The sequence below is a fragment of the Pogoniulus pusillus genome, chromosome 29 (assembly GCF_015220805.1).
Source record: "Pogoniulus pusillus isolate bPogPus1 chromosome 29, bPogPus1.pri, whole genome shotgun sequence".
Classification (NCBI taxonomy): domain Eukaryota; kingdom Metazoa; phylum Chordata; class Aves; order Piciformes; family Lybiidae; genus Pogoniulus; species Pogoniulus pusillus.
The window spans coordinates 15,430,067-15,452,976 of record NC_087292.1 but is presented as its reverse complement, the minus strand read 5'-3'; the positions used below and the strand labels follow the sequence as shown (position 1 = coordinate 15,452,976).

Below are 22,910 nucleotides of genomic sequence, written 5' to 3'. Positions count from 1 at the left end.
GCCGTGGCCATGGGCAGCTGCAGGCAGCTTGATCTCAGCCCATCAGCAGCCCCTTGTCCTCTCCATCTCTGCAGCAGTGCATCCTCCCCTTCACTTGTCACAGATGTGACTGGAGGTGGCTGCTGTGCTGACTTCACCCCCCCTGGGCACTGCGATGGCATATTGGAACTTGGACATTTTGACAAGGTCATGCTGGTGGCTTGCAAAGGAGCTTGCAGCAAGCTGTGGGATGAGCCCTATTGGCCTTGACCCCGAATGCAGAGTCTCCAAGCGAGCTCTTAATTAGATTCTGCTCTTCCCAACTGTGTCCAGCATTCTCCATCCTCCCCTTGACACCTCCATCTCACATCTCTCTTGGTTGAAAACTTGACTGAATATCAAGGATGAATATTTATGGAGGAAGCCCCCAGTCTCAGAGGCTCTGGAGGAAGGAACTAAAAGTGGATGTGGGAGGTGCTCTGATGGCTTTTTGCACAGAAGCAGGATAAGCAATGAGGTGTTTGTTGGGGTCTCATTTATTAACCAGGATTCCCATTGTCAGAAAGGAAGGAAACCCATGGATTCTAGAAGTCAATGATACATGATTTTGCCTCAGTTTGGGGCATTTTGCCTCATTTTGGGGCATGAGCAGTAGGGAATTGGTTCAGCTTGACCCTAGAGCACACTACTGTTTCTCCTGGGATGCTCCCAACCTTGGCTCCCTGATTTCTGTGCCCCAGAAGCTACTCCTTCCCATGCTTCCCAACATTGCCAAGTGCAGCAGAGTTGAGTTTTCCCCTTTGCCTCCAAAACCAGAGCTTCTCTTCACTTAATACCCAGCCAAAAGCATTCACCACTAAGGAAAGCAATGTCAACAGCTAGACTACAGCTGGTGGAGCAGGTCTGCTGCCCAAACACCAGCATGCTGTGCAGGAACAAGGGCAGCCACTTGCTTTTTGGGAGGTCCACTTGTGCAGACAAGTTTCTCTCTCTCTTGCTGTCATGCTCTCTCTTTTCCCTCACCGCTCTGCCTTAGGAACCTGTTGGAAGTAGCAGCCAAACCCCTCTCCATCCTTCCTCAGCTGTCCCCTGGTTGCACAAAGGTGGTTCTAGTTGCAAGGATGGGGGCAAGCAAGGGAGTTTCCATGACAGGAAGCTCTGAGATCAGCTCTGCCTGAGTATTAATGGTCTTTATTTTCTCCTCCTAGACTCATCCCTCCTCTGAACCAGCTGGAGCTCCTGAGGAACCTGAAGAGCAAGTCAGGACTGACATTCAGGTTAGCAGCAGAGTTAGGAGTTTGGAAAGCACACACTTTGCAACTTGTTTGGTTTGGTTGAGTTGTTCTTTTGGTTTGGGGTTTTTGGTTGGGGTTTTTGGGGGGTTATGGGTTTTGTTTTCCTTCCTGCCTCTTGCATAGGACAGCCTTGAAGATGTGAGAGGTTTTCTGGCAGCTGGTGCCCCATGGGTCATTTAATGACCTCCTCCTGTCCTTCTCCCTTGCTGCACATGAATTCATGAATTTCTTTAGCCTAACTTGCCCCTGGAGTGACATTACAGTGTTTAGTGTAAAAACCAAGGTGGTGTTCCCAGTTTTCCTCTCAGCTTTCTGCTCTTCACCACCCTCAGAGGAGACTCAAGCCCATGACACATTAATTCTGTCTCTGTTCCCTCCAGCCTCCCCTTGCCTCCTCGGAGAGCAGGAGAGGTTGTACTGGTGAGAAATAGATGCTAAATGTGCTGTGCCAAGGTAGCATCAATGCCCCAGAAGACCAAGAGTCCTGCACCTCAATCTTATGCTTGGGAGGAGGGAGTCTTGCTTTTTCCAAGCATATGAGGCTTCCCCATCTGGTGAACAGGGAGTGTGCAGACCCCAGAAGGGCTGGAGAGATGCTGGCCATGCTGGCAGGCACTGAGGCCAGCTGGAAAGGCATGGGGTGGAACCTAGCCTGGGCTTTGTGTCTCTACTGAGTAGAGATCTGTAGAACCCATGGGTCAGTTTGCAGGCTTTAAAATGTGAGTGTTTGAGCTGGTGGTTGAAGCTGGGCTTCTGAGCTTGTCTGAGCAAGGAGCAGAGGGTGGAGGGGTGAGTTTTTAGTCTTCCCAGGCTGCTGCCTTCGGCCTAAGGCGGAGGGCTTGGGGTCTGTGCAGGTTTCAGTGGTGGCTGCTAGGTAGAGGGAGGGGCAGGGCTGGTACAGGAGTTGAGCTGCTTCTGCCTCGGTGTTAGGGGAGGCAGATCCTTACCTGCTGAGAAGCACAGCCTGCTCCCAGGCCCCAGACTGGCACAGTTTGCCATGTGAAGAAGCTGTAAAGCAGAGTGAGTTGAAGGTTGAGCAGGTTTTCCTGCTGAGAAATGCCACCAAGGTGCCTGGCCAGTGAAGGGGAGAGACTTTCTCCTGCGTGGCCTTGGCTTGGCTCGCAGGGTCATGCCTACCCTTTGGAGCTCAGCTCACTTTGTCCTCAGTGTCAGCGACCTCTTAGGGCAATCAGGTGGTTTGGGATCTCAGTAGGGAACTGCATTCAGCAATTGTGGTGTCCCACTCCCTCCACCTGGCCTTTGCCGACTGCTTTGCCAAAGCAGCTGCCAAAGGCTCTGGAGGTAGAAACCACACCCAGGGTGTCAAGATGTCAGGGCAGGGGTGCTTACTCCTTCCCACCAATATCCCACTCCCAGCACCACTCATTGTCAGGAGATCTGAACTGAGCCCTGTCCCAGTGGCCAGGAAGGAGAAGAAAATCCACTCTGGTCACAGGGGCTGCTCAGATCCTTCCCTACATGCAGGACCATCTCAGGGCGGTGCATTTCCAAGCGAAGGGGCTGCTCCCTGAGCCCACAGAAGCCCTCCTGTGCTCACACAGATCACAGGGGCTGCTCAGATCCTTCCCTACACGCAGGACCATCTCAGGGTGGTGCATTTCCAAGCGAAGGGGCTGCTCCCTGAGCCCACAGCTGTGCTCACACAGATCACAGGAGCTGCTCAGATCCTTCCCTACATGCAGGACCATCTCAGGGTGGTGCATTTCCAAGCGAAGGGGCTGCTCCCTGAGCCCACAGAAGCCCTCCTGTGCTCACACAGATCACAGGGGCTGCTCAGATCCTTCCCTACACGCAGGACCGTCTCAGGGTGGTGCATTTCTGCTCCCTGAGCCCACAGAAGTCCTCCTGTGCTCACACGAATCACATCACCGTCAGGTGTCTCAGCCATACGTAGGCACAAGGATGGGTTGGGCTAAACTCTTCAGCCCTGTGCGTTGTATGTGTCTTTCTCTGGGGTTGTGTGAGTCTCCAGTGACCTTCTGTCTGGGCTACAACCTCCAGGAATTAAATGCTCCTTTTCCTCTGTCCACAACTTCCACACTTAGTTGTTACTGTGCGGTATTGTCCTTTCCGTTCTGTTCTAACAGTGAAGCAGCAACGTCTTTACTTTGCCACCTGACCCCATGCTAATGTACTATTGCTTCTGTTTAAAGGAAAGAGCAGCAGCCCGAGCCATCGCCCAGGTCTGTATCACTGCCAACACACCATCCCCATGCATTCCCCCTAGATCTCTGTGTCCGTGTGTGTGTGTGTACCATGTCCTGGCACCATCGAGGGAAGCATTCTAGGTACTGACGTGCTTGTTCTGTGCTGTGGCAGTCCGATGTATCTACGTCTGTGCTGGACCTTAAATCAGCTCTTCCTTCCAGTCTGCCTCGGGGGTTGTAGCCGGGAGCGTAGCGAGGCTGCGGGGGGCTGAGCGAGCGGCGGGCAGGGCTGGCAGGCGCTCGGCGGGGCGGCAGCAGGGCTTTGGGTTACGCTGCTTGTCTCTCCTTTGCTGCTGGAGCCGCAGCTCGCAGAGCCTCTCCGCAGGCTCGCCGAGAGCTGCCGGGTAGGGGATGCTTCGCCCATGTCTCCAACACCTTACCCGAGCGGAGGTGACATGGCAAGAAGAAGCCATCGCCGCGGCCACCGAGAGAGCGACTGCTCCCGAGCTGCGCGGCGCTGCGCGGGGCTGCGCGGACCTGCTGCTCCGAGGGACACGGGAGGGCTCTCTGGCACAGCAAGCCCTTGCATGGCAGAGACGCCTTCTCTGCGCCCCACGCCCTCTGGATGAAGCACAGTGCCTGCTCCGGCTTTCCTCCACGCCTCAAGGCCACCGTGCAGAGGTGGCGAGCACCTTCCAAGGCCAGCCACGAACCTCACCTACAGGAGAGCTTTTCTCTGTTCACATGTCTTAGGGAAAGCAGCAGGGCTGGGACCTGGGATGCTTCACTTTAGGAGTCACAGTATCACAGTATCACAGTATCATCAGGGTTGGAAGAGACCTCACAGATCATCAAGTCCAACCCTTTACCACAGAGCTCAAGGCCAGACCATGGCACCAAGTGAAGTCTCTACTTTAGGATTCTTCTTAGGAGTATTTAATTTGAGGGTATTTTGTTTACCCTGTGCATTCCCAGTTCTTTTAAGCAGTGGCTCTGGGACTTAATCTCTTTCTTTCTTTGTTTTGCTTTTTTGTTTGGTTGGGTTTTTTTTTAGGGAGGCAAGACACAAACCTGATGATCTGCAGAGATCATCTGCTTGGCTTTCAGATCTTCCATCTCAGAACACAGCTGAATATTGTAAACACTAAGTCTGGTTTTCAGAAGCATTAATTAGAGCCTGGCATTTGGCAGGTGTAACTTTCTGCTCTGCCTTTTACCTTATAAGAGGCCAGAAACTAATTTTTCCTTGGTACAAAATCCAACCAAAGATATGGTGCTGACTAAAGGGAGGAAAACTTCATCCTTCCTTGCTTTTATCCTTCCCCCAGCTCCTTTTCCTGTCTTTCATTTGAGCTTTTCTTTGCAAGCAGATCCTCTGTGGCACTCCATCCCCTTTCCTGCCAAATCACCAAGATCATGTTTCAACTATTCCAGAATACAGAGATCTGTTTTGTTCCCCTACATGGAATCTGAGGTGTAGTAAGAACGAAGGCAGCCTCCATCCAGCTATTTTTTTTTCAGCAGGGATTCATTCCATGGAAAGTGCTTTCTGAAAGCAGACCGAGGCTGAAGTCTTGGCCAGCACCTTTGGCATCAGGAGGGTCAGCACTTCATGCCAGGGCTCTGTTTGCTCTGCTGCCTTGTCTCAGCCACATTCTGCATGTATCAAGGGGTATATAACAGAATTCCAACATGGTTGGGGCTGGAGACCATCCAGTCCAGCCCCCACCCTGCTAGAGCAGTGGCACTTACAGTAGCTTGCCTAGGATCACAGCGTCCAGGTGGGTTTGGATTCTCTCCTCAGAGACTCCACAACCTCTCTGGGCAGCCTGCTCTAGCACCCTCACAGCAAAGTTTTTCCTTGCCCACATTTTTCCTTGCTCTCTGTTTTCATCATTTCACAGCTCTGTGATCCTGTGATTCTTCCTTAAATGCCCATTTCTCCCAGGCATGTGACTGTGCAACGAGCCAAAATCTCTACCCAACCCCAGCAGCTCCATAGCTGAGGAAATCTGGTCCCTCATAGGGTCACACCAGCCAGAATCTCTTCAAGTCATAGGCACCAGGCTTGTTTCTAAGGCAGGAGTCTTATATTTCCTAGTTTTACTTCTCAGCCCTATCTCACAGGGTTCTTTTCACCAGTTACCACCCCAGTTTGGATACATTTCTTCATTGAGGTTGCAGATTTCAACCCTGTTCAGTTTCTGTGCTGCTTTCTTAGCTTTATATTGCAGAAGGAAGCAAAACCAGCCTTAGACTGCCCTTTTCTAAGTGTCTTTTAGCTTATCATCAAGGTCACTTCCAAATGGTGCTTTCCTGCTCCTGTAGCAGATCTGTCTCCTGTGACACCGAGGGTTTTGCTGCCTTTCATTGCAAACCAGACCCAAAAGCTGAGGCTCTACAGCTGCTGTGAATGCAGCATCAGATTCCTTGTCACACTGCTCAGCTGCCAGAGCAGAACCACAACCCTGCTCCATGCTACCTGCTCCTGCTGCCTTTTTGATCATATCTTGGAGCTCAGGAAGAAATCCCTCACCATAGTCCCTATATTCTAGGGGATCCAAGTCTCCTACCTTCTCCAACAGAAGTTTCTGGATCTTTCACATTCATATCCCAAATCTCCCACCCACTTTGAATTCCAGCAGCTTCCCAGAGATGCTCAGTGTGTCATCCTGCCCTTAGAAGAGACAACTCGTCCTGTTTCTCAGCCCACCCATCAGTTAATCAGCCAGCCACGGTCTGTGGCTGCTGGCTGATGACTGCTTCACTTGGGGAACTCCTCAAGATGAATCATCCCTCCCAGCAGACCCCAGCACCACATTTCTCCTGCTTCAGCTGGTGAAGGATTTGCCACTTCCCATTGCCATCAATGCAGGGAATCATTGTCCCATCTGGAGAAAGTGGAAGTGGTAGTTATGGAAGTGGTAGTTATATGCTGATTTCCTACACCTCTCTTTCCATAACTGATGCTCCACAAAGTCCTTGCAGCCGACAGAACCGAGTCAGCCCTTTCACTCTTTTGCATCTTAACAGGTTTGGAGTCAGAGAAGGGATGGTGGCACAGCTCCTGGGAATGTGCTGTGCTAGGCAAGCATTGCTAAGGTCAAGGAGCATCCCAAACGCCCTGCCAGTGCACAGGGCAGCTCTTGGGAGGTCTTGTCTGTGCCCTCTGACTCCAGTAGTGCTGTAGCTGAGCTGATTTCTACCCAGGACACACTTGGAGAGCTGCTGCCTGGTGTGGGAGGATGTAGGAAGGTAATGGGGTTAGTGTGGCAGAGGCTTGGGATCATTTGGAACTATTTGGGTGGCTCCTGATTTGGAGCAGGTTGGGACAGCAGACCTGAGAGACAGGTTATGTCCTTTCTCTATTGTTTGTGGTTTGTTTTCCACCATGAGCTTGTCTGATCCCATCCATGACCAAGTGCCAGGAAAGCTGTGTGCTGACCTGCTGGGCAGGACAGGAGCTCTCCCCACGGTGCTGTGGAGCCCAGGCTGTGATGAGCAGAAAAGATGCTGGCCTTTTTCTACATGCTACCAACCTCTTCTGCCCTTTGTATTTCCCTCCTCTCTCTAAAGCACTGCTTCCTGCTGCCCATTGCTTTGGGTCTTGTGTCCACCCTACCATCACAGCTGGGTGAAGTGGTTCTCAGCCCTTCCCCAGGCTGGCTGCTGCTGGGAGCAGTGAGAACCCATCGCACCTCTTGAGACCGTGCTGCTGTCTTGCAGGGTCTGACTATGAGTCCTCTCTGCTTCATAAGCCCAGGGAAGGAGGGCTGCTATGTGGTGGGGCTTTTCTCACCCCTTCTGCTGCAGGAATGAGAATGACAATGGGGGTTGATTGGTGCTTAATGGTAATCAGGCTGGAAACTGGCTGTGGCATCTTGGCTCTGTTCATTTTGTCTTCTGACTGCAAGGTCACAAAGACAAGCATAAGGTTAGAGAGCAACGCGGGGGCCTCTGTGTGGAATGTGCGCTTCAGATGCTCTTCAGCAGATGGTTTGCTAAACATCTGGGGGCATCCATGACCACATTTCTTCCTCTTGTGTTTTCCAAAAGCTGACTGGGTGGAAGGCTAAAGATTGATGGACCAAATGATCATCAGAACCCATTAACGAAAAAGAAACAGAAGGATTCCAGGGAACCGGGAAGCTAAAACTCAGATTACTTTGTCCAGCATGAGTTCACCCCTGTAAGGGATGAGAGGAACCTCTTTGGAAGGTTGTCCTTGGCTGTGGTTTCTTCTTCACCCTGCTGAACTCAGCAAGCCCTTGGCTGTGGCACTGAGTGAAGATTGGACTGGGCCCCCCTTGTGACGTGTCTGTGTATCTGTGCGTATATCGATATCTCCATGTCTCTATGTGTCTGTCTGAGATACACACAACAACAAGATCTCTGCTCAGGGCTGTGAGCAAGGCTTTGGCACACACTGGAGGATGCCTTTGGTTGACTCAGTTGGCCCCTGCTCATCCAGCCCAGGGTGTCCTGAGGTGTCACTAACCACTATAAGCCCATGGAAACTGGTGTCAATCGCAGGACCGTGATGGGCTGTGGTAGCCTGGGTTGGTGTTTGACCTTCTGACTGCTTAAGCTGGTGTCAGAGACTCATGCTGGGACTGACAGTAATCTGGCAATAATCAGTTGCCTTTAGGGGAGCAGATTATTTGCATGGAAGGGACTGCATCTTTCCATAGGGACTGCAGAGGAGACTAAGAGGAGCGTGACCCCTGTGTCTCCCCAAGGCTCTGCATGCTCAATATCCCACTCCCACTCTGCCATGCTTGGACCCCGGCTCCAGAACAGCCCTGGTAGCACCACTGGTCCCCAGGGCTTCCTGGGGTTGAGAGGTCCCATTGCAGGTGCCTGAGGAGTCCCCAGAATGCTGTTGGCCAAGCTTGCACAGGTTGTCACCAAGCAGAAGGGATTCCTGCAGATTCCTTCTGTTTGGCTCCTCTGACCTCCTCTGAGTTCAAGTGCCAAGCAAGTTTTGGTTTTTTCCTGCCCTTCAGCCTTTTTTGGTCTGTCCATGAACTCAGCAGGTGATGCTGGCTGGTGGCCAGGTTGGGGTGATGGGGGCCACATCAATATCCTTGCACAGGTAGAGGGCTGCTCCATGGCGTGGAGAACCCTGGTCCTGGTGGCGATCTCCTGGCAGGGCAGTGCCTGAGCAGCAACTTGTGATGGGCTCACAGGAGCTGTGGTGGTGCCTCAGCAATGCCAGTAACTCCCTCCCCAAGAAGTGGTAGGGCCCAACTCAAAAACCTTGCAAAGAACAGATCTTGACCACAGATGTTCTAATCCCTTCCCATAAGGGACTGCACCACAGCCTGTCTGGATGGATTTTCTTTTCATTTCTTTGTTTTTTAAATGCCAGGCTTCAAATCATGCTGCTTCCTCTGTGAGAAGTGCAAATAACTCACAGATTCACTAGTTCTCCTCAGGAGCTTCTTTTTGGAAGCCAAAATAAATTGAAAAAGAAGAAGGATTTTGAATGAGAGGGGAAAAAAATTAAGTTTTGGATGTTGTTGGGACCAAATGAGTTAAATTTTTGGCTCTCCCTGGCTTAGACATTTACAACAATTCTCTTTTTTTTTCAATCTGTTTAGAAAGAGCTTTTTTTGTTTCCAGTGCAGGTCCAAAACCTCTCCCTGCAGGACTCATGCCACTTGTAGATGAAGTGATGCCACCAGTTCAAAGCAGAAGGCACGGTTTAACCTGATCTAGCTGGAGATGGCCCTGCTGACTGCAGGGGGGTTGGACTGAAAGACCCTTTAAAGGTCTCATCCAACCCAAACCATTAACCTGATCCAGCTTGATTATGGCCCTGCTGACTGCAGGGGGGTTGGACTAAAAGACCCTTTAAAGGTCCCTTCCAACCCAAACCATTAACCTGATCCAGCTTGATTATGGCCCTGCTGACTGCAGGGGGGTTGGACTAAAAGACCCTTTAAAGGTCCCTTCCAACCCAAACCATTAACCTGATCCAGCTTGACTATGGCCCTGCTGACTGCAAGGAGGGTTGGACTAAAAGACCCTTTAAAGGTCCTTTCCAACCCAAACCATTAACCTGATCCAGCTTGATTATGGCCCTGCTGACTGCAGGGAGGATTGGACTAAATCATAGAATCAAACAGGTTGGAAGAGACCTCCAAGCTCATCCAGTCCAACCTAGCACCCAGCCCTATCTAATCAACCAGACCATGGCACTAAGTGCCTCATTCAATCTTTTCTTGAACGCCTCCAGAGATGGCAACTCCACCAACGACCCTTCAAAGCCCCTTCCAAGCCAAACCATTATTCTATGATCTTTTTTTCCTGACCAAAGTGAGCCAAACTTCAGAAACCTTCTTGCTTCTTGGTTTGTTTTGTTGGTTGCTTGCTTCTTTTTCTTTTTTTCCACTTAAACACTCAAAGAGAAAAAATCCTGTCATGAACCCGGCCCTCCAACCCACCTGTCTTTTAAACCTAGAGTCAGTAATGGAAAGTTTCCTGTCTGGCATTTGCTTCCCAGGTCTAATTTTTACTCTCCCCTCATTTCCAGTAAAAGCAAACCGTGCAGAGAGTCACTATGCGGATGCTGCTCAGGAAACTCTAGGTACCACGGGAAATGCGTCGCACGAAACTAATCCAAAGCTGCACGGCTCATTCTCCCTCTACCCTGCTACCACCCGTTCTGATCACTTCTCTGCTTAATAGAGGTACTAGATGAGTGGAAAAAAAAAATCAGTTAAAAAAAAAAAGAGAAAAAAAACCACTTAAAAATAAAAGGTGAAAGAGCCTCCCCCCCCTCCCTCCCCGCCATTGCCTGCCCAGAAATTAGAGGCTTCCTCTTGCGCTCGTCGCGCGATGAGGAGTGGGAATTTGAATCTGGGTGAGCAAGCCAGTGTCTGCTCAGCAAGGAAAGAGGCCAGGAATTGAAGTGTGATGGAAACTGAAGTTTTCCAAATGATGGGGAAAAAAAAAAAAATCCATTAAAAAATATCTAAATTAACTGGTTTTAACTAAGTTTTGTTATCCCCAGAAGACCTCTTCCTCCCTACGGCTCCATCCCTCCTCAAGGTCCAGGGAACCCTTGCAAATTGAGTTGCGCTCTGCAGCAATGTCAAGTTAAGCAGCATGAGAAACAGCAGCTTCTTACTTCTGCTCAGTCACCTTTCCTTTGGCTCTCTCAACGTTGCAAATTGACCTTTCCTAGTCTTGTGGCCTTTGGAAGCCACGGCTTGCCTATCTAGCACCTCTACTACGCAGCTAGAGAAGGACTAATCTCAGCCTGCCCCACCAGACGTAGGGGATGCAGGTTCCCCGTGGCCTTGACGTGGGCATTGCGAATGGTTCTGTTTCTAGATCCTGTGGGGAGCAGACAGTTAGAGCAGAGGGGTTTTGTACCAGCAGGGTTTTCATGTTTGATCAAGCTCAACAACACTTAGGTGGCTTCAGAGAATTGCCAGGGAGCATCCCTTAGCGCGCCCATCCGACGGCCGTAAGGGCACGCAGATACCTGTGTCTTATTGCACCTCTGCATAAAAACATCTACTGCCACGCCAGAAGCATTTCTTCCCCCAGCCCCAGACACTGCTTCTCAGCAGCAAACATGCACCTTCTTGAATTTCCAAGGCCCTGAGTTTGCATGCTGTGAATGCTGGCAGGGCAACCCCACAGGCAAGGCAGGAGGAGAGCCCAGGAGTGGCAGGGCACCGAGCGATGCCGCATGTTTGTGAAATCCAATTTTTGCATGCTCTTCTTTTTTTTTTTTGGCTTTTTGTTTTTCTCCCTTTCTTTCTTGCTTTTTTTTTCCCCTTTTTTTTTCTTTCTTTTTGGAGTCCTGTTTGAATTCTCAAAATCACCAGTCTCTGTCTCCCTCAGAAAGCCAACGACCTGCAGTTTTAAAAGCATAAACCTACAGCTTTCGAAACATGCCTACCTCTGATTTCCTCCATCCTTTGTTCTCCAACCTGTATCTTTTCTTTTCTTGCTGTTTCTTTTTTTTTCCCCTGCTGGCTGTTTGGATTACCTGGCAGTCTAGAGGCTGGAACTCATGCCTGACACTTGGCTGTACCAGAAGCAGTGTGGTAAATCCCATCTCTGAATGGGTAACAGAGAGGAAGGGGCAACGATGTTCAGAGCCAGGTTGGATGGGGCCTTGACCAGCCTGGTCTAGTAGGAGGTGTTGGGGTTGGAATTAGATGATCTTTAAAGTCCTTTCCAAGCCAAACCATTCTATCACCTATGTTTCATAATGAGCAGCTCTCCGTGGTAGCAAATCCCTTGTACCTGGATCAATAGGCTCAGTCTTTGAGTCAGCCTCCTGCTGCACTTTCTGGTGGGGCTGTGACCTTCCTTGAAGCTTACCCTTGAAAATTCGGGTTTAAATATTGGGTAATCATCATGAACACAGGCAGCATTGATTGCAATGCATTTCCAAATGGCAAAGATCTGGTCAAGAGCTTCACTCAAAACAAATTGTCAGGCCTTGGGTAGTGTTTCTGTTTGCCAGATGAGATTGGTTTACCCAGAGAGAATGCAGGCAGGGAGTCCTCCCTGGAGGAAGGCTCCTGTCAATAGCTTAACCCTGAGGTTGGTTTTGGTAGAGATTAAAACAAGTAGTGATATTCGTAGTGCTGCCCTCTCACTTGTCCATGTCCACTTCTGCTCCCTTGAAAATCAGCCACTCTGATCTTAATGTCTTCCTAGGCATGATTTTTTGGGGCTGGCAAAGCCAGTCTAGCCTTTTCTGCTTTCTACTGAATTCCTTCCCATCATGATCCTCATTCCATCTCCCCTTTCTTGAGTTCTGCGAGGGAGAGGGAGAGCAAACCCAATTATTGTCTCACAATCTTCTTAATCCATTGGAAACCCTAAGAAGGAGGATTACACTCTGTGGTTTTTCCAGGCAAAAAGGAGTCTTGAAACTTTGGAGCAGCTCTAAGAGCATCTTTGTTGCTTGCATCTATCCTGAATGTAGTGGTTTACACCATGCTATAGTAAAACTTCAGTTTAACCTTGAGGGACACACAAATAATGCTAACATCTTGCTTCTCTGGACCTTTGGCCTGCCTGCCTGCAACCCCTCACTGAACAAACTCCAAAGAGAAGATACCAGCAGCTTGAAGCATCTAAAGCTGAGTGCTGAAAGCCTTCATCTAGCATGCAGGTAACCAATGCAAACACTGAGGCAATGATGGAGAACTCAAAGGAGGTGAATTAATAGAAAGCTCCTGAGAAGCTGTGGTTTCTTAATGTACTAAACCAATCATCTCTGGCCAATAAATGTAGCAATGCACACATCTTCAGGCAGCAGTATAACAATACCAAGCCAAATCAGCAGGTCTATCAAATCCTGTTCTCTAAGAGACATTTCTGGTGTCAACTCAGAGAGATGAAGGCACCACAGAGACCTGACCATAAGAAGAAGTGGCACCCAGAGCAGTGAAGGAAAGATGTTTGCAGAGCCCTTGACTGGCCTGCAGGTCTAGGTGTAGCATGCTTAGGAATAATCAGCCCACTCAAAGATGCAATCTAGCTGCCTGGCTTTGCTCCTGAAACACCAAACAGCTGAGCTGGCAAATGGCAAAAGGTTGCAAGATGCAGGATGTGCCTGATGTGGTGTTTGACAGCACTCATCAGCAGCTGGAGTAGGAAGAGAGGACTGACTCTAACAGCAGTGTTGCAGAATACCAAAAGCCAAGGTTAAGGACATGCTGCAGTGTCCCATCACTTGTCTGCAGAAAGGCTTACTGGAGGCTGTGGTGCAACTCTGGTCCTTCCTGTTATGATTTCAGTGACTGCCTTCAACCCAAGCCTAACACCGTGGTTGTGGATGAGGAAGAGCAGAGCAGTTGCTCACCATGATGCTGATCATGGGCTGACCTTTTATGTTCCTCACACCTAGGTTGCTCTGCACCTAGCAGCTCCATTCTCTGGGCTGAACTCACCTTTGCAGTGGCTTTTCTGAAATCACTGGAGGCAAATGAGGCTCAAGCCTGGTCTTCTCTTGATTTCTGCTCCAGTCATGGCAGGTTTTGCACACACAGATGTGTTTTCCTTTCCTTCATGTCTCCAGCAATTGGTTTCTGCCTCTTATTCACACCTGCAATCAAACTGGAGCCCAATGCCAGCCACAAAGGCTGCTTTTCACTCCTGGCACCCTTATCATAGAATCAAGCCTCCAAGTTCCAACCTATCACCCAGCCCTATTCCAAACAACTAGACCATGGGTTGAAGAAGCTGTCCTCATGCCATGAAGCACATAATGTGCATCAAAACTTAGTCTCATTTCCCAACAGGAGATAACCTTTTTCTCCTGGCCATAGCTTCTCAGAAGAATGAACACACTTGCTGGCTGAGTTCATGTGCAGAGATGGATTTGGGTCCATCTTAGACCAACTCAACTTGGTTAATGTTTGCTGTCTGCAAAATGAAAGGAGGAAATGAAAGAGTTGCTCAAGCATGGTTTAAATTCAATAGCAAGACTTCACAGATGATACCTTTTAGTGATCCAAAATTACTTCTAGTATAATGAGTCCACATTTTTTAATGTGCTGATTTAATACTGCAGAGGATTTTGGAATGAAGCCCAAATCAAAGGGTACCAAACAGGAGTTCAATCCCCACCCCAGCATCCTGAGGAGGCTGATGGCAGCTCCTTTGAAGGTGGGTTCTCATGTGTTCTGCTGCTGAGTGCTGGGCTGTTGGACTTAAACCTAAATGCAAAGCACCTCTCTACCACATCTGGGACCATCTATTGGTCCTCTTGTGCTTGTCCAGCATTTTTTGACTGGCAGCAGAGAAAAAAAAAAAATCAGCTCAGTTTCTATCCTTTGGTAGATTCAAGTCAAAAGATGAAAGTTTTGCAAACATTCCCCCAAGCCAGCCTGGAAACACAGCATTTTTGTTATCAAATTTGGGGTTTAATAGGTGCCAAGTGAAAGTGGTTATGAAGACCTAGGAACTCAAGCACGCTCTGTTAGGCTGTTAGGACTCACCATAATCTTTGTCTCCAGTTGCCAGTCCACTTTTCTTTCCCTGCCCCCTGGCATGAGCAGGTGCCTGCCTGATGCTCATGACCCCCTGAGCTATCATAACTGCAAGCTCCAGTGGCTGGTGGTGTGTGTGTGGTTGGGTTACTGCTCTCCTCATGCCCACATCACCAACACACAACCTGATGCTCATGACCCCCTGAGCTATCATGACTGCAGCTCCAGTGGCTGGTGGTGTGTGTGTGGTTGGGTTACTGCTCTCCTCATGCCCACATCACCAACACACAACCTGATGCTCATGACCCCCTGAGCTATCATAACTGCAAGCTCCAGTGGCTGGTGGTGTGTGTATGGTTGGGTTACTGCTCTCCTCATGCCCACATCACCAACACACAACCTGATGCTCATGACCCCCTGAGCTATCATGACTGCAGCTCCAGTGGCTGGTGGTGTGTGTATGGTTGGGTTACTGCTCTCCTCATGCCCACATCACCAACAAATAACACTTTGCACTGGTCTGAGGCTCATTTACTATCTCCTCAAGTCACATCCAGCATCTCTTCCCTAAGACACTCTGCATCACTCTGCATGACTTTCTGGTCGAATGAGAACATGATCTTGGGCTACCTGACAGCATCTCTCTCTCTCTGTCTATATTTCCTTTGGACTCTCTCCTGCAGATCCCAAAAGCTTTCTTCTCTGGGGGGAGGCTGATCTTGCATGTGATTCCAGGTGTCATTCCCAACAAAAGAACTGCATGGCAGAAGGAAAAAAAGAAATCAATTAATTGTTCAAGTTGTTTAATGTCTGTGTTAAAACAAAGAAGCTACATCAGGTGTTGGTGGGATGTTTTTATTTTTCTCCTGGGTATGACTCCAGGAGAAGACTACACTCAGACCTGAGTTGTTCATCAGATTTGTATGGGATTCTTTTTTAATGTGTAAAAATGTTGTACCTCATTTTCTCAGGCTTGAAGCTCTTTGCTCCCATCCCTCACTCAGTTCAGTCCTCTCCTCTCCTCTCCTCTCCTCTCCTCTCCTCTCCTCTCCTCTCCTCTCCTCTCCTCTCCTCTCCTCTCCTCTCCTCTCCTCTCCTCTCCTCTCCTCTCCTCTCCTCTCCTCTCCTCTCCTCTCCTCTCCTCTCCTCTCCTCTCCTCTCCTCTCCTCTCCTTTTCTCCTTTTATGATTCTTGCAAACATTTGCAGCACCTTTATTGTGGGAACAGACCCCAAAAGCAAAGCTCCTGCTTTATTCACTGACAGGTGTCATGCTGAGATTGGTGATGGGAGCAACTTAACAGAAGATGAGGCACAAAGAAATGGCTTTGAGTTCTCAGTGTTGGTTGTGTTGCTGATTCTATTTTCTTGTTTCATTACTTTTGCTCTGAAATGAAACCAGGTAGCTCAAAGCATTCATAGGGCTGAAATGCAGGAGATTCCAGGACTATTCTGGAAAATCCACTAAAGAAAATACTACTCTGACTGCTACTAATAATAATCCAATTGGCCTATTTAGGTTGAAATGAGAAATAAAATTCCAATCTGGTTTCTAACCCAAGAAACTCAGAATGAGAATTGGTTTTAAACTCTTGGCTCATTGTCTGTTGTGATTTTGGTAGCATTAGTGAGCAAGGCTTACAGCTAGAAAGGTATTTAGGCACATGCTTGTTGCTGGATTCCTGGGTGGATTTGTCCCCCTGATCTGATTTTCAGCTCTGCTGAACATCTGTTGGTCCCATGGCTTCCAGACAGACTCTGCAGGTGGGCAAGGCACTGGAAATGAAACTTCCAGTACTTACCTGAACTAAACCCACACCATCCATGGGAATGATCCTGCCTTTTTCAACTCACAAACAAATTGTAATGCCCTTCAAATCATTGAATGTGAAGCTGTTGCCCAATCCATGGCCACAGATGACCCTGCCCTGCAGCCCAGGAGATGCTCTCCCTCTGCAGCTCTAGGAATATGCTGCCTAAGCACCTTTCTCTCCCTGTCAGTGTTGGAAGTCTCACAATGTGATGTGACTGAGTAAAAATAGCACCTTCTTACTCGACAAATCTGCTCCCTGTGTGGCTTCTGGTCACATCTTCTTCCTTTGTGAACGGAACCTAACTGTCTGTTCCCATCAGCACGGTGCAGCTGGGGAGTGGGGACCTGCCTTTTGCTTTGCTTCAAATAGCAGCCGCTAGGTTCTGCTTGGAGAGCCTTGTGCCAGCTCTGAAGGCAAAGGAGTTTTGGCTCAGAGTTGTAAGGTGATGTTGCTGAGAGACAGGAAAAAAAAAAGCCCAAACCCAACAGGTCTTTGGTTGGTGACCTGCAAATCAAAACTCCTGCAATGTTCTTCCTGCAGATTGAGCCAAGGTGTTGACAGCAAACCGCTGAAGTGGCTGCTGCAGTGGTGCAGAAGTTCTGCTCAGCTCTGATTTGCCTATAGAGAAAACCCAGGCTGTATGTGCAAGCAGCTTGTGTCTAACCTCCTTTAGTGTGTTCTACTCATCAAGAGCTACCAGAAAGTACCAAATTGTTACCATTTATTACAGCTCCTTAAACTAGCAAACTACTTTGCAGTTTGGTTTCCCCAATGCTGCCACCTAGAAAGTTTGCCCTTTCCCAAAGATTCACCCAATCTATTTTGAGAGGTTTGCAGTTTTCTTGCAACATTTGGGGTAAAATGGTTTCATTTGATCCTTTTTTTTCTTTCTTAATTCAGAGAATGATTAGAGCTGGGGAGGCAGCAGAGTTATTTCTCAGCCAGGTCAGCTCTGTTTGTGGAGAATGATCTCTGGAGAGATCTTCTGTGCAAAGCATTAACTCCAAGGTTCCAAGGAAATGGGAGCTTTGTAGGAAAACAGCAATCAAATGCCGTAAGGTGAAGCTGTAACCTCTCCTTTTGCATGTTTATGACACTCTCTGGCAGGCCTGCAGGTAGTAAGCTTTTAGATTGGATCTTTAGAGGGTGCAAAGGATGTGTTTGTGTTTGAGTATTTCAATATATGGCTGGAAAAAGAGGAACTCTTTGGGATGTATAAAAAAGGGGAGGTGGTGTTTTAAGAAGGATGACATAAAGAAGGTGAAGATACTGAAGGATAAGATAAAGAAGGTGAAGGTAGATACTGAAGGATGAAATAAAGAAGGTGAAGGTAGATACTGAAGGATGAAATAAAGAAGGTGAAGGTAGATGCTGAAGGATGAAATAAAGAAGGTGAAGATAAATGCTGAAGGAGACCTACAGGAAAGTTGGAGAATCATAGAGCTGTTGAGTTTGGAAGAGACCTTTGAGATCATCAAGTCCAACAGCTCACTTAGAGCTCACAATCTCGCCACTGCTGCTAAGCCACTGCCACTTAACCACAACCCACAGCACCACATCCACAAGTCTTTTAAATACCTCCAGAGATGGTGACTCCACCACCTCCTTGGGCAGCCTTCCAGTGCTTGAAGAGAGAGACCTTTTATAGGGGTGTGCAGTGATAGGACAAGGGGCAACGGTTTGAAACTAGAGCAGGGTAGATTTATGTTGGACAACAGGAAGAGTTGTTTACTATGAGGATGGTAACCCTAGAACAGGTTGCCCAGAGGAGTTGTGGATACTTCATCCCTGGAAGTATCACAGAGAGAAGTGATTTGCCATTGGAATGGGCTGCCCAGGGAGGTGGTGGAGTCGCCATCCCTGGAGGTGTTGAAGCAAAGCCTGGATGAGGCACTTAGTTGACTGGATAGGGCTGGGTGACAGGTTGGAACTGGATGAGCTTGGAGGTCTCTTCCAACCTGGTTGATGATTCCATGATTCTATTTAAGACCAGGCTGGATGAGGCATTGAGCAGCCTGAGCTAGTGGGAGACATCCCTGCCCATGGCAACGGGTTTGGAACTAGATGATCTCGAAGGTCCCTTCCAACCAAGCCATGCTTGGAAATGACAGGTCTGAGCTCCAGAAGTGTTTCAAGACAGTTAAAAGTTTAAGAGAGAGGCTTTCTAAACGTGGTGTTTTCTTCTTAGATGCAGAGATTTGGAAGGCAGTTGTGAAAGAAAAGCTTCCTCACTCGTGATCGAAGTCGATCAGTGATTTAAGGACTCATGACCTCATTGTCGAACGTCATTCTGTGCCGCCAGCCCTGGCATCCCACGAGGGGCTTCTGTTTGAGTCCTCATTATTTTCTCTCTCTCTTAACAATCATTCCCATTTCACTCATGATGGTGGAAACATTTCTCTTTTTTTTCAAGCAAACTACAAAAAAAACCCAAAAAAACACCACAACATTAAAAAAATCAACAACAAGAACAACAACAAACAAAATACCACCAAAAACAATCAAACCATTATTTTTTTTGTTTGGTTGTTTGTTTGTTTTGGTTTTGGTTTTGGTTTGGTTTTGGTTGTTTTGTTTTTTTTTTAACAAAAGCCAACAGCAAATCTACATCTCACTGCTGCTTGGAAGTGCTCTTGGTTTCTAATGGCTGGTGGGGAAGGACTGCGTGGTTTCCAGAATGACTCCTCCTGCTTGTCTCCTTTTTGTCTTTGTTTCAACGTGTTTCTCTGAACAGTCAGAAGGTCAGTTTGAAAGATCGTGTCTTCTCCAGTCCCCGCGGTGCTGGCACCAAAGGGAAAGGCTCTCCACAGGCTCAGGGCATCCGGAGGTCCCCCAGCGCTGACCAGAGCATCGAGGACAGCCCAAGTAAAGTGCCCAAGAGCTGGAGCTTCGGAGACCGCAGCAGAGCCCGGCAAGCCTTCCGCATCAAGGGAGCAGCCTCGCGGCAGAACTCGGAAGGTGAGGGGCTGGGGCAGCCTGCTGGAAGTGTCACATCTACTTAGATTCATGGAATCAACCATAGAATCATAGAATCAAGCAGGTTGGAAGAGAGCTCCAAGATCAGCCAGTCCAACCTAGCACCCAGTCCTAGCCAGTCATCTAGACCATGGCACTAAGTGCCTCATCCAGGCTTTGCTTGAACACCTCCAGGGATGGTGACTCCACCACCTCCCTGGGCAGCCCATTCCAATGCCAATCACTCTCTCTGCCAGGGACTTCCTCCTAACATCCAGCCTAGACCTCCCCTGGCACAGCTTGAGAGTGTGTCCCCTTGTTCTGTTGTTGGGTGCCTGGCAGAAGAGGCCAACCCCACCTGGCTACAACCTCCCTTCAGGTAGTTGTAGACAGCAATGAGGTCTCCCCTGAGCCTCCTCTTCTCCAGGCTAAACAACCCCAGCTCCCTCTCCTCATAGGGCTTGTGTTAGTCCAACCCCACTGCTAACAAATGGACACCTAGAACAGGCTGCACAGGAATGTGTCCAGGCAGGTTTTCATAGAACCAACCAGGCTGGAAGAGAGCTCCAAGCTCATCCAGTCCAACCTAGCACCCAGCCCTGTCCAATCAACCAGACCATGGCACCAAGTGCCTCATTCAGTCTTTTCTTGAACACTTCCAGGGATGGTGACTCCACCACCTCCCCGGGCAGCCCATTCCAATGCCAATCACTCTCTCTGTGAAGAACCCCAACACCAGTCTCACTACAACCACCTCTCAGGTAGCTTTAAGGATCTATGAAGTCTCCTGTCAGCCTCCCCTTCCTTAGGCTAACAGCTTTCTCTTCATGTCTCCCTCTCCCAAACCCAGAAGCAAGCCTCCCTGGAGAAGACATTCCTGATGAGAACAAAAGCTGCAACTGCGAGTTCGTGACAGAAGATTTGACCCCGGGGCTGAAAGTCAGCATCAGGGCAGTGTGGTAAGAGAGGGAGAGGGGGGAAAGCAGTCCAGAATAATTAATAATAGGGGAGGGGAGGAAAAAAAACCCAACCAAAAGACCTGTGAAGGCCAAGTAGAGGTAGCAAAAGCTGACAGATCTGTGCTGCAGGCTGCTCTCCCCTGGGTGGCCTGCCCTCCTTTGCAGAAAATGCTGCCAGAAAGGGCAATTTTTTGCTGAGAGAAGGAAAAACCATCAGAGAAACAGGAAAATCCCCTGCAGGGCTGCATCCAAACAATCATCCTTACCAGCTCAGAGACTTAGTGCTGACATTTAGAGAAGTGCTACAGGGAGGCTGCTCACACAGCTAATAGCTCAAGGGGCGTTGAGGACCTGGCACTGAGGACAAGGCTTCAGCCGTGAGCCCTCACTGCCCCTTTCTCCTGTTACTGCATCGCCTCCCAAGCCCCCGGGGTTGGGACTGATTTCATTTCCCTGCCAAAACAGCTCCCTGCAGTGCTTTTTATCTGCAGTAAGCAGGTCAGGCTGCAGCCCAGGGACGCTATTTTGCCTCTGCTCTCCATCTCCTGCAGCATTATGAGGTTCCTCGTCTCCAAACGCAAGTTCAAGGAGAGCCTCCGGCCCTACGATGTGATGGATGTCATCGAGCAGTATTCAGCTGGCCACCTGGACATGCTCTCCAGGATTAAAAACCTTCAGGCCAGGCAAGAGAACCCTCTGTTTGCTTTGGTTTTCCATTGTATTTTGGTCACTGTGGAGGTATTGCCAGGAGAGAGACACTTTCCTTTCCAGATGCAACTGAAACATCAATGCCTGGGGCTGGAAACCACAGGGGCGAGAGGAACAGGGACTGGTAATGAGGGTGCTGCACCACTAGAAATGGCTTAGTGCCACCCCAGGACAGCCACACAAAAAGCACAGCTCATCCTTCTCCTTTACTTTGGAGTTTGTCATTTTAATGCATTCCACCACAGGAAAGGGAGTTTTTGTGGTCCTCCTGGTAGGACAGCAAAGGTTTGGTGCTCCAATCTTTAGCCTAAGGAAGCTGATTTGGTATCTTTCTGATCCAAAATGAAATCTGACATGCTGGTTGTGACCTTGCTGCTATGGACAACAGCTTTTTCTTGCCATTGGGATGCTGAGTTGTTGTAGGTGGAATCCCTCCCTGGATGGCAGAGTCTGCCAACAGCACATGCAGATCATAGAATCATAGAATCAACCAGGTTGGAAGAGACCTCCAAGCTCATCCAGTCCAACCTCTCACCCAGACTTATTCAATCAACCAGACCATGGACTAAGTGCCTCATCCAGGCTTTGCTTCAACACCTCCAGGGATGGTGACTCCACCACCTCCCTGGGCAGCCCATTCCAATGGCAAATGAAAAGCTGCCTTCTGGAGAAAAAAACAACACCAAAAAACCTACCAAATTAAACAGATTAATTTGGTCCCCTGAGCATAGAATCTGAGCTAAACCCTTTTGTCTGAATACTTCTTCCTCAGCCTTGATGTCCCACGCTGAAAACAAGACCCTCAGACCCCCAAGAACCCCTGTCTGAGTCAGCTCAGCAGGAGTAGCTCCAGTTCTGCTGAGCTTGGAGGACACCCAGACCAAAGGCAGGGCTTGGCCAGAGGCTACCTCCAGTGTCCCATTTTCTTTTACACTACAATTGTCTTTTGGAGTAGAAACTTGTCCTTGATAGATCTGGAAGCCATTGGGGAAGTTTTACTTTTATTTCAAACCCACTAAGGCCCCTGGGATTGTAGGGCTAGAGTCAGAAGATCTGCAAACCCTAAAGTTCTTGGATGTGCCAACAGCCAATATGAACCCCAGGAAACTTCAGGCATGGAACTGTTTAAGAGCAGGCTGGATGAGGCTTTGAGCAACCTGATTTAGTGGGAGGTGTCCCAGCCCATGGCAGGGCAGTTGGGACTAGGTGATATTTAAGGTCCCATCCAACTCCAACCATTCTGTGCTTCTATGATAGGAAAACTGCCTTGGAAGAAAGAGGAATCTCTTCTCTGCTGTAATCTCCCAGAGACCATTTTAACTCTGCTATTTCTGGTGCTCAAGCAGCAGAGGGAACTATCTCAGTGCTGTCACATGCTGTGCTTTTCCCATTTCCACATAGCCAGCCAGAAGGTGAATTCTCCCTTGCAATGGAGACCAAAATACCCTGGAGAATTTCCTCTCTTTGAGCCTCTCGCTCTTATTCAGTACAAATTCACTGCTTATAGACCCAAGAAGTGTAGCTGAATCTAGAGGGGGTATCATTGAATCACAGAATTGGTTTGGTTGGAAGACACCTTTAAGGTCATCAAGTTGGACTTGCCAGGGCACCTCTGAACCATGGCCCTCAGCACCACATCTTCATGGCTTTGGAAGCCCTCCAGGGATGAGGACTCCACTGCTGCTATGGGCCTGGCTTTGACAACTCTTTTGAGGAAGAAATTGTTCCTCACATCCAACCTAAACCTCTCCTAGGGCACCTTGAGGTAATTTCTTCTTGTCCTGTTGCTTGTTCCTGGGGAGAAGGGACCAACCCCCACCTGCTCCAGCCTCCTTTCACAGAGCTGTAGGGAGCCAGAGGATCTCTTCTCAGTCTCCTTTTCTCCAGGATGGACAACCCCAGTTCCCTCCTGACTTCAATAACCTGAAATGAGAGACCTCCAGGGTAGTGAACCATTGGGTTTGTCATCTCCACTGGCTTCACTCTCCTGAGCTGGTGTGGGTTTCCTCACCTCACACTGCCCTACCACCCACCCAAGTCTGCCACTGCCAGTCCCTCAAGGTG

The 22,910-nt window shown here is 49.0% G+C and overlaps 1 protein-coding gene across 7 annotated transcripts in view; it reads left to right on the top strand.

The window, feature by feature from the left end:
- KCNQ2 (potassium voltage-gated channel subfamily Q member 2) overlaps positions 1-22,910 on the top strand; it is a 92,370-nt gene that overhangs the window by 57,166 nt on the left and 12,294 nt on the right. For 3 of the 7 annotated variants that reach the window (XM_064167613.1, XM_064167612.1, XM_064167617.1), the window contains 5 exons: positions 1,188-1,256; positions 3,449-3,478; positions 18,959-19,182; positions 20,030-20,138; positions 20,690-20,821. In XM_064167613.1, coding sequence (XP_064023683.1) covers positions 1,188-1,256; positions 3,449-3,478; positions 18,959-19,182; positions 20,030-20,138; positions 20,690-20,821 — 564 coding nt within the window. Of the gene's footprint in view, positions 1-1,187; positions 1,257-3,448; positions 3,479-9,980; positions 10,035-18,958; positions 19,183-20,029; positions 20,139-20,689; positions 20,822-22,910 lie in introns of all 7 variants that reach the window. The other 4 variants (XM_064167618.1, XM_064167615.1, XM_064167616.1 and 1 more) reach the window with 4 other exon arrangements.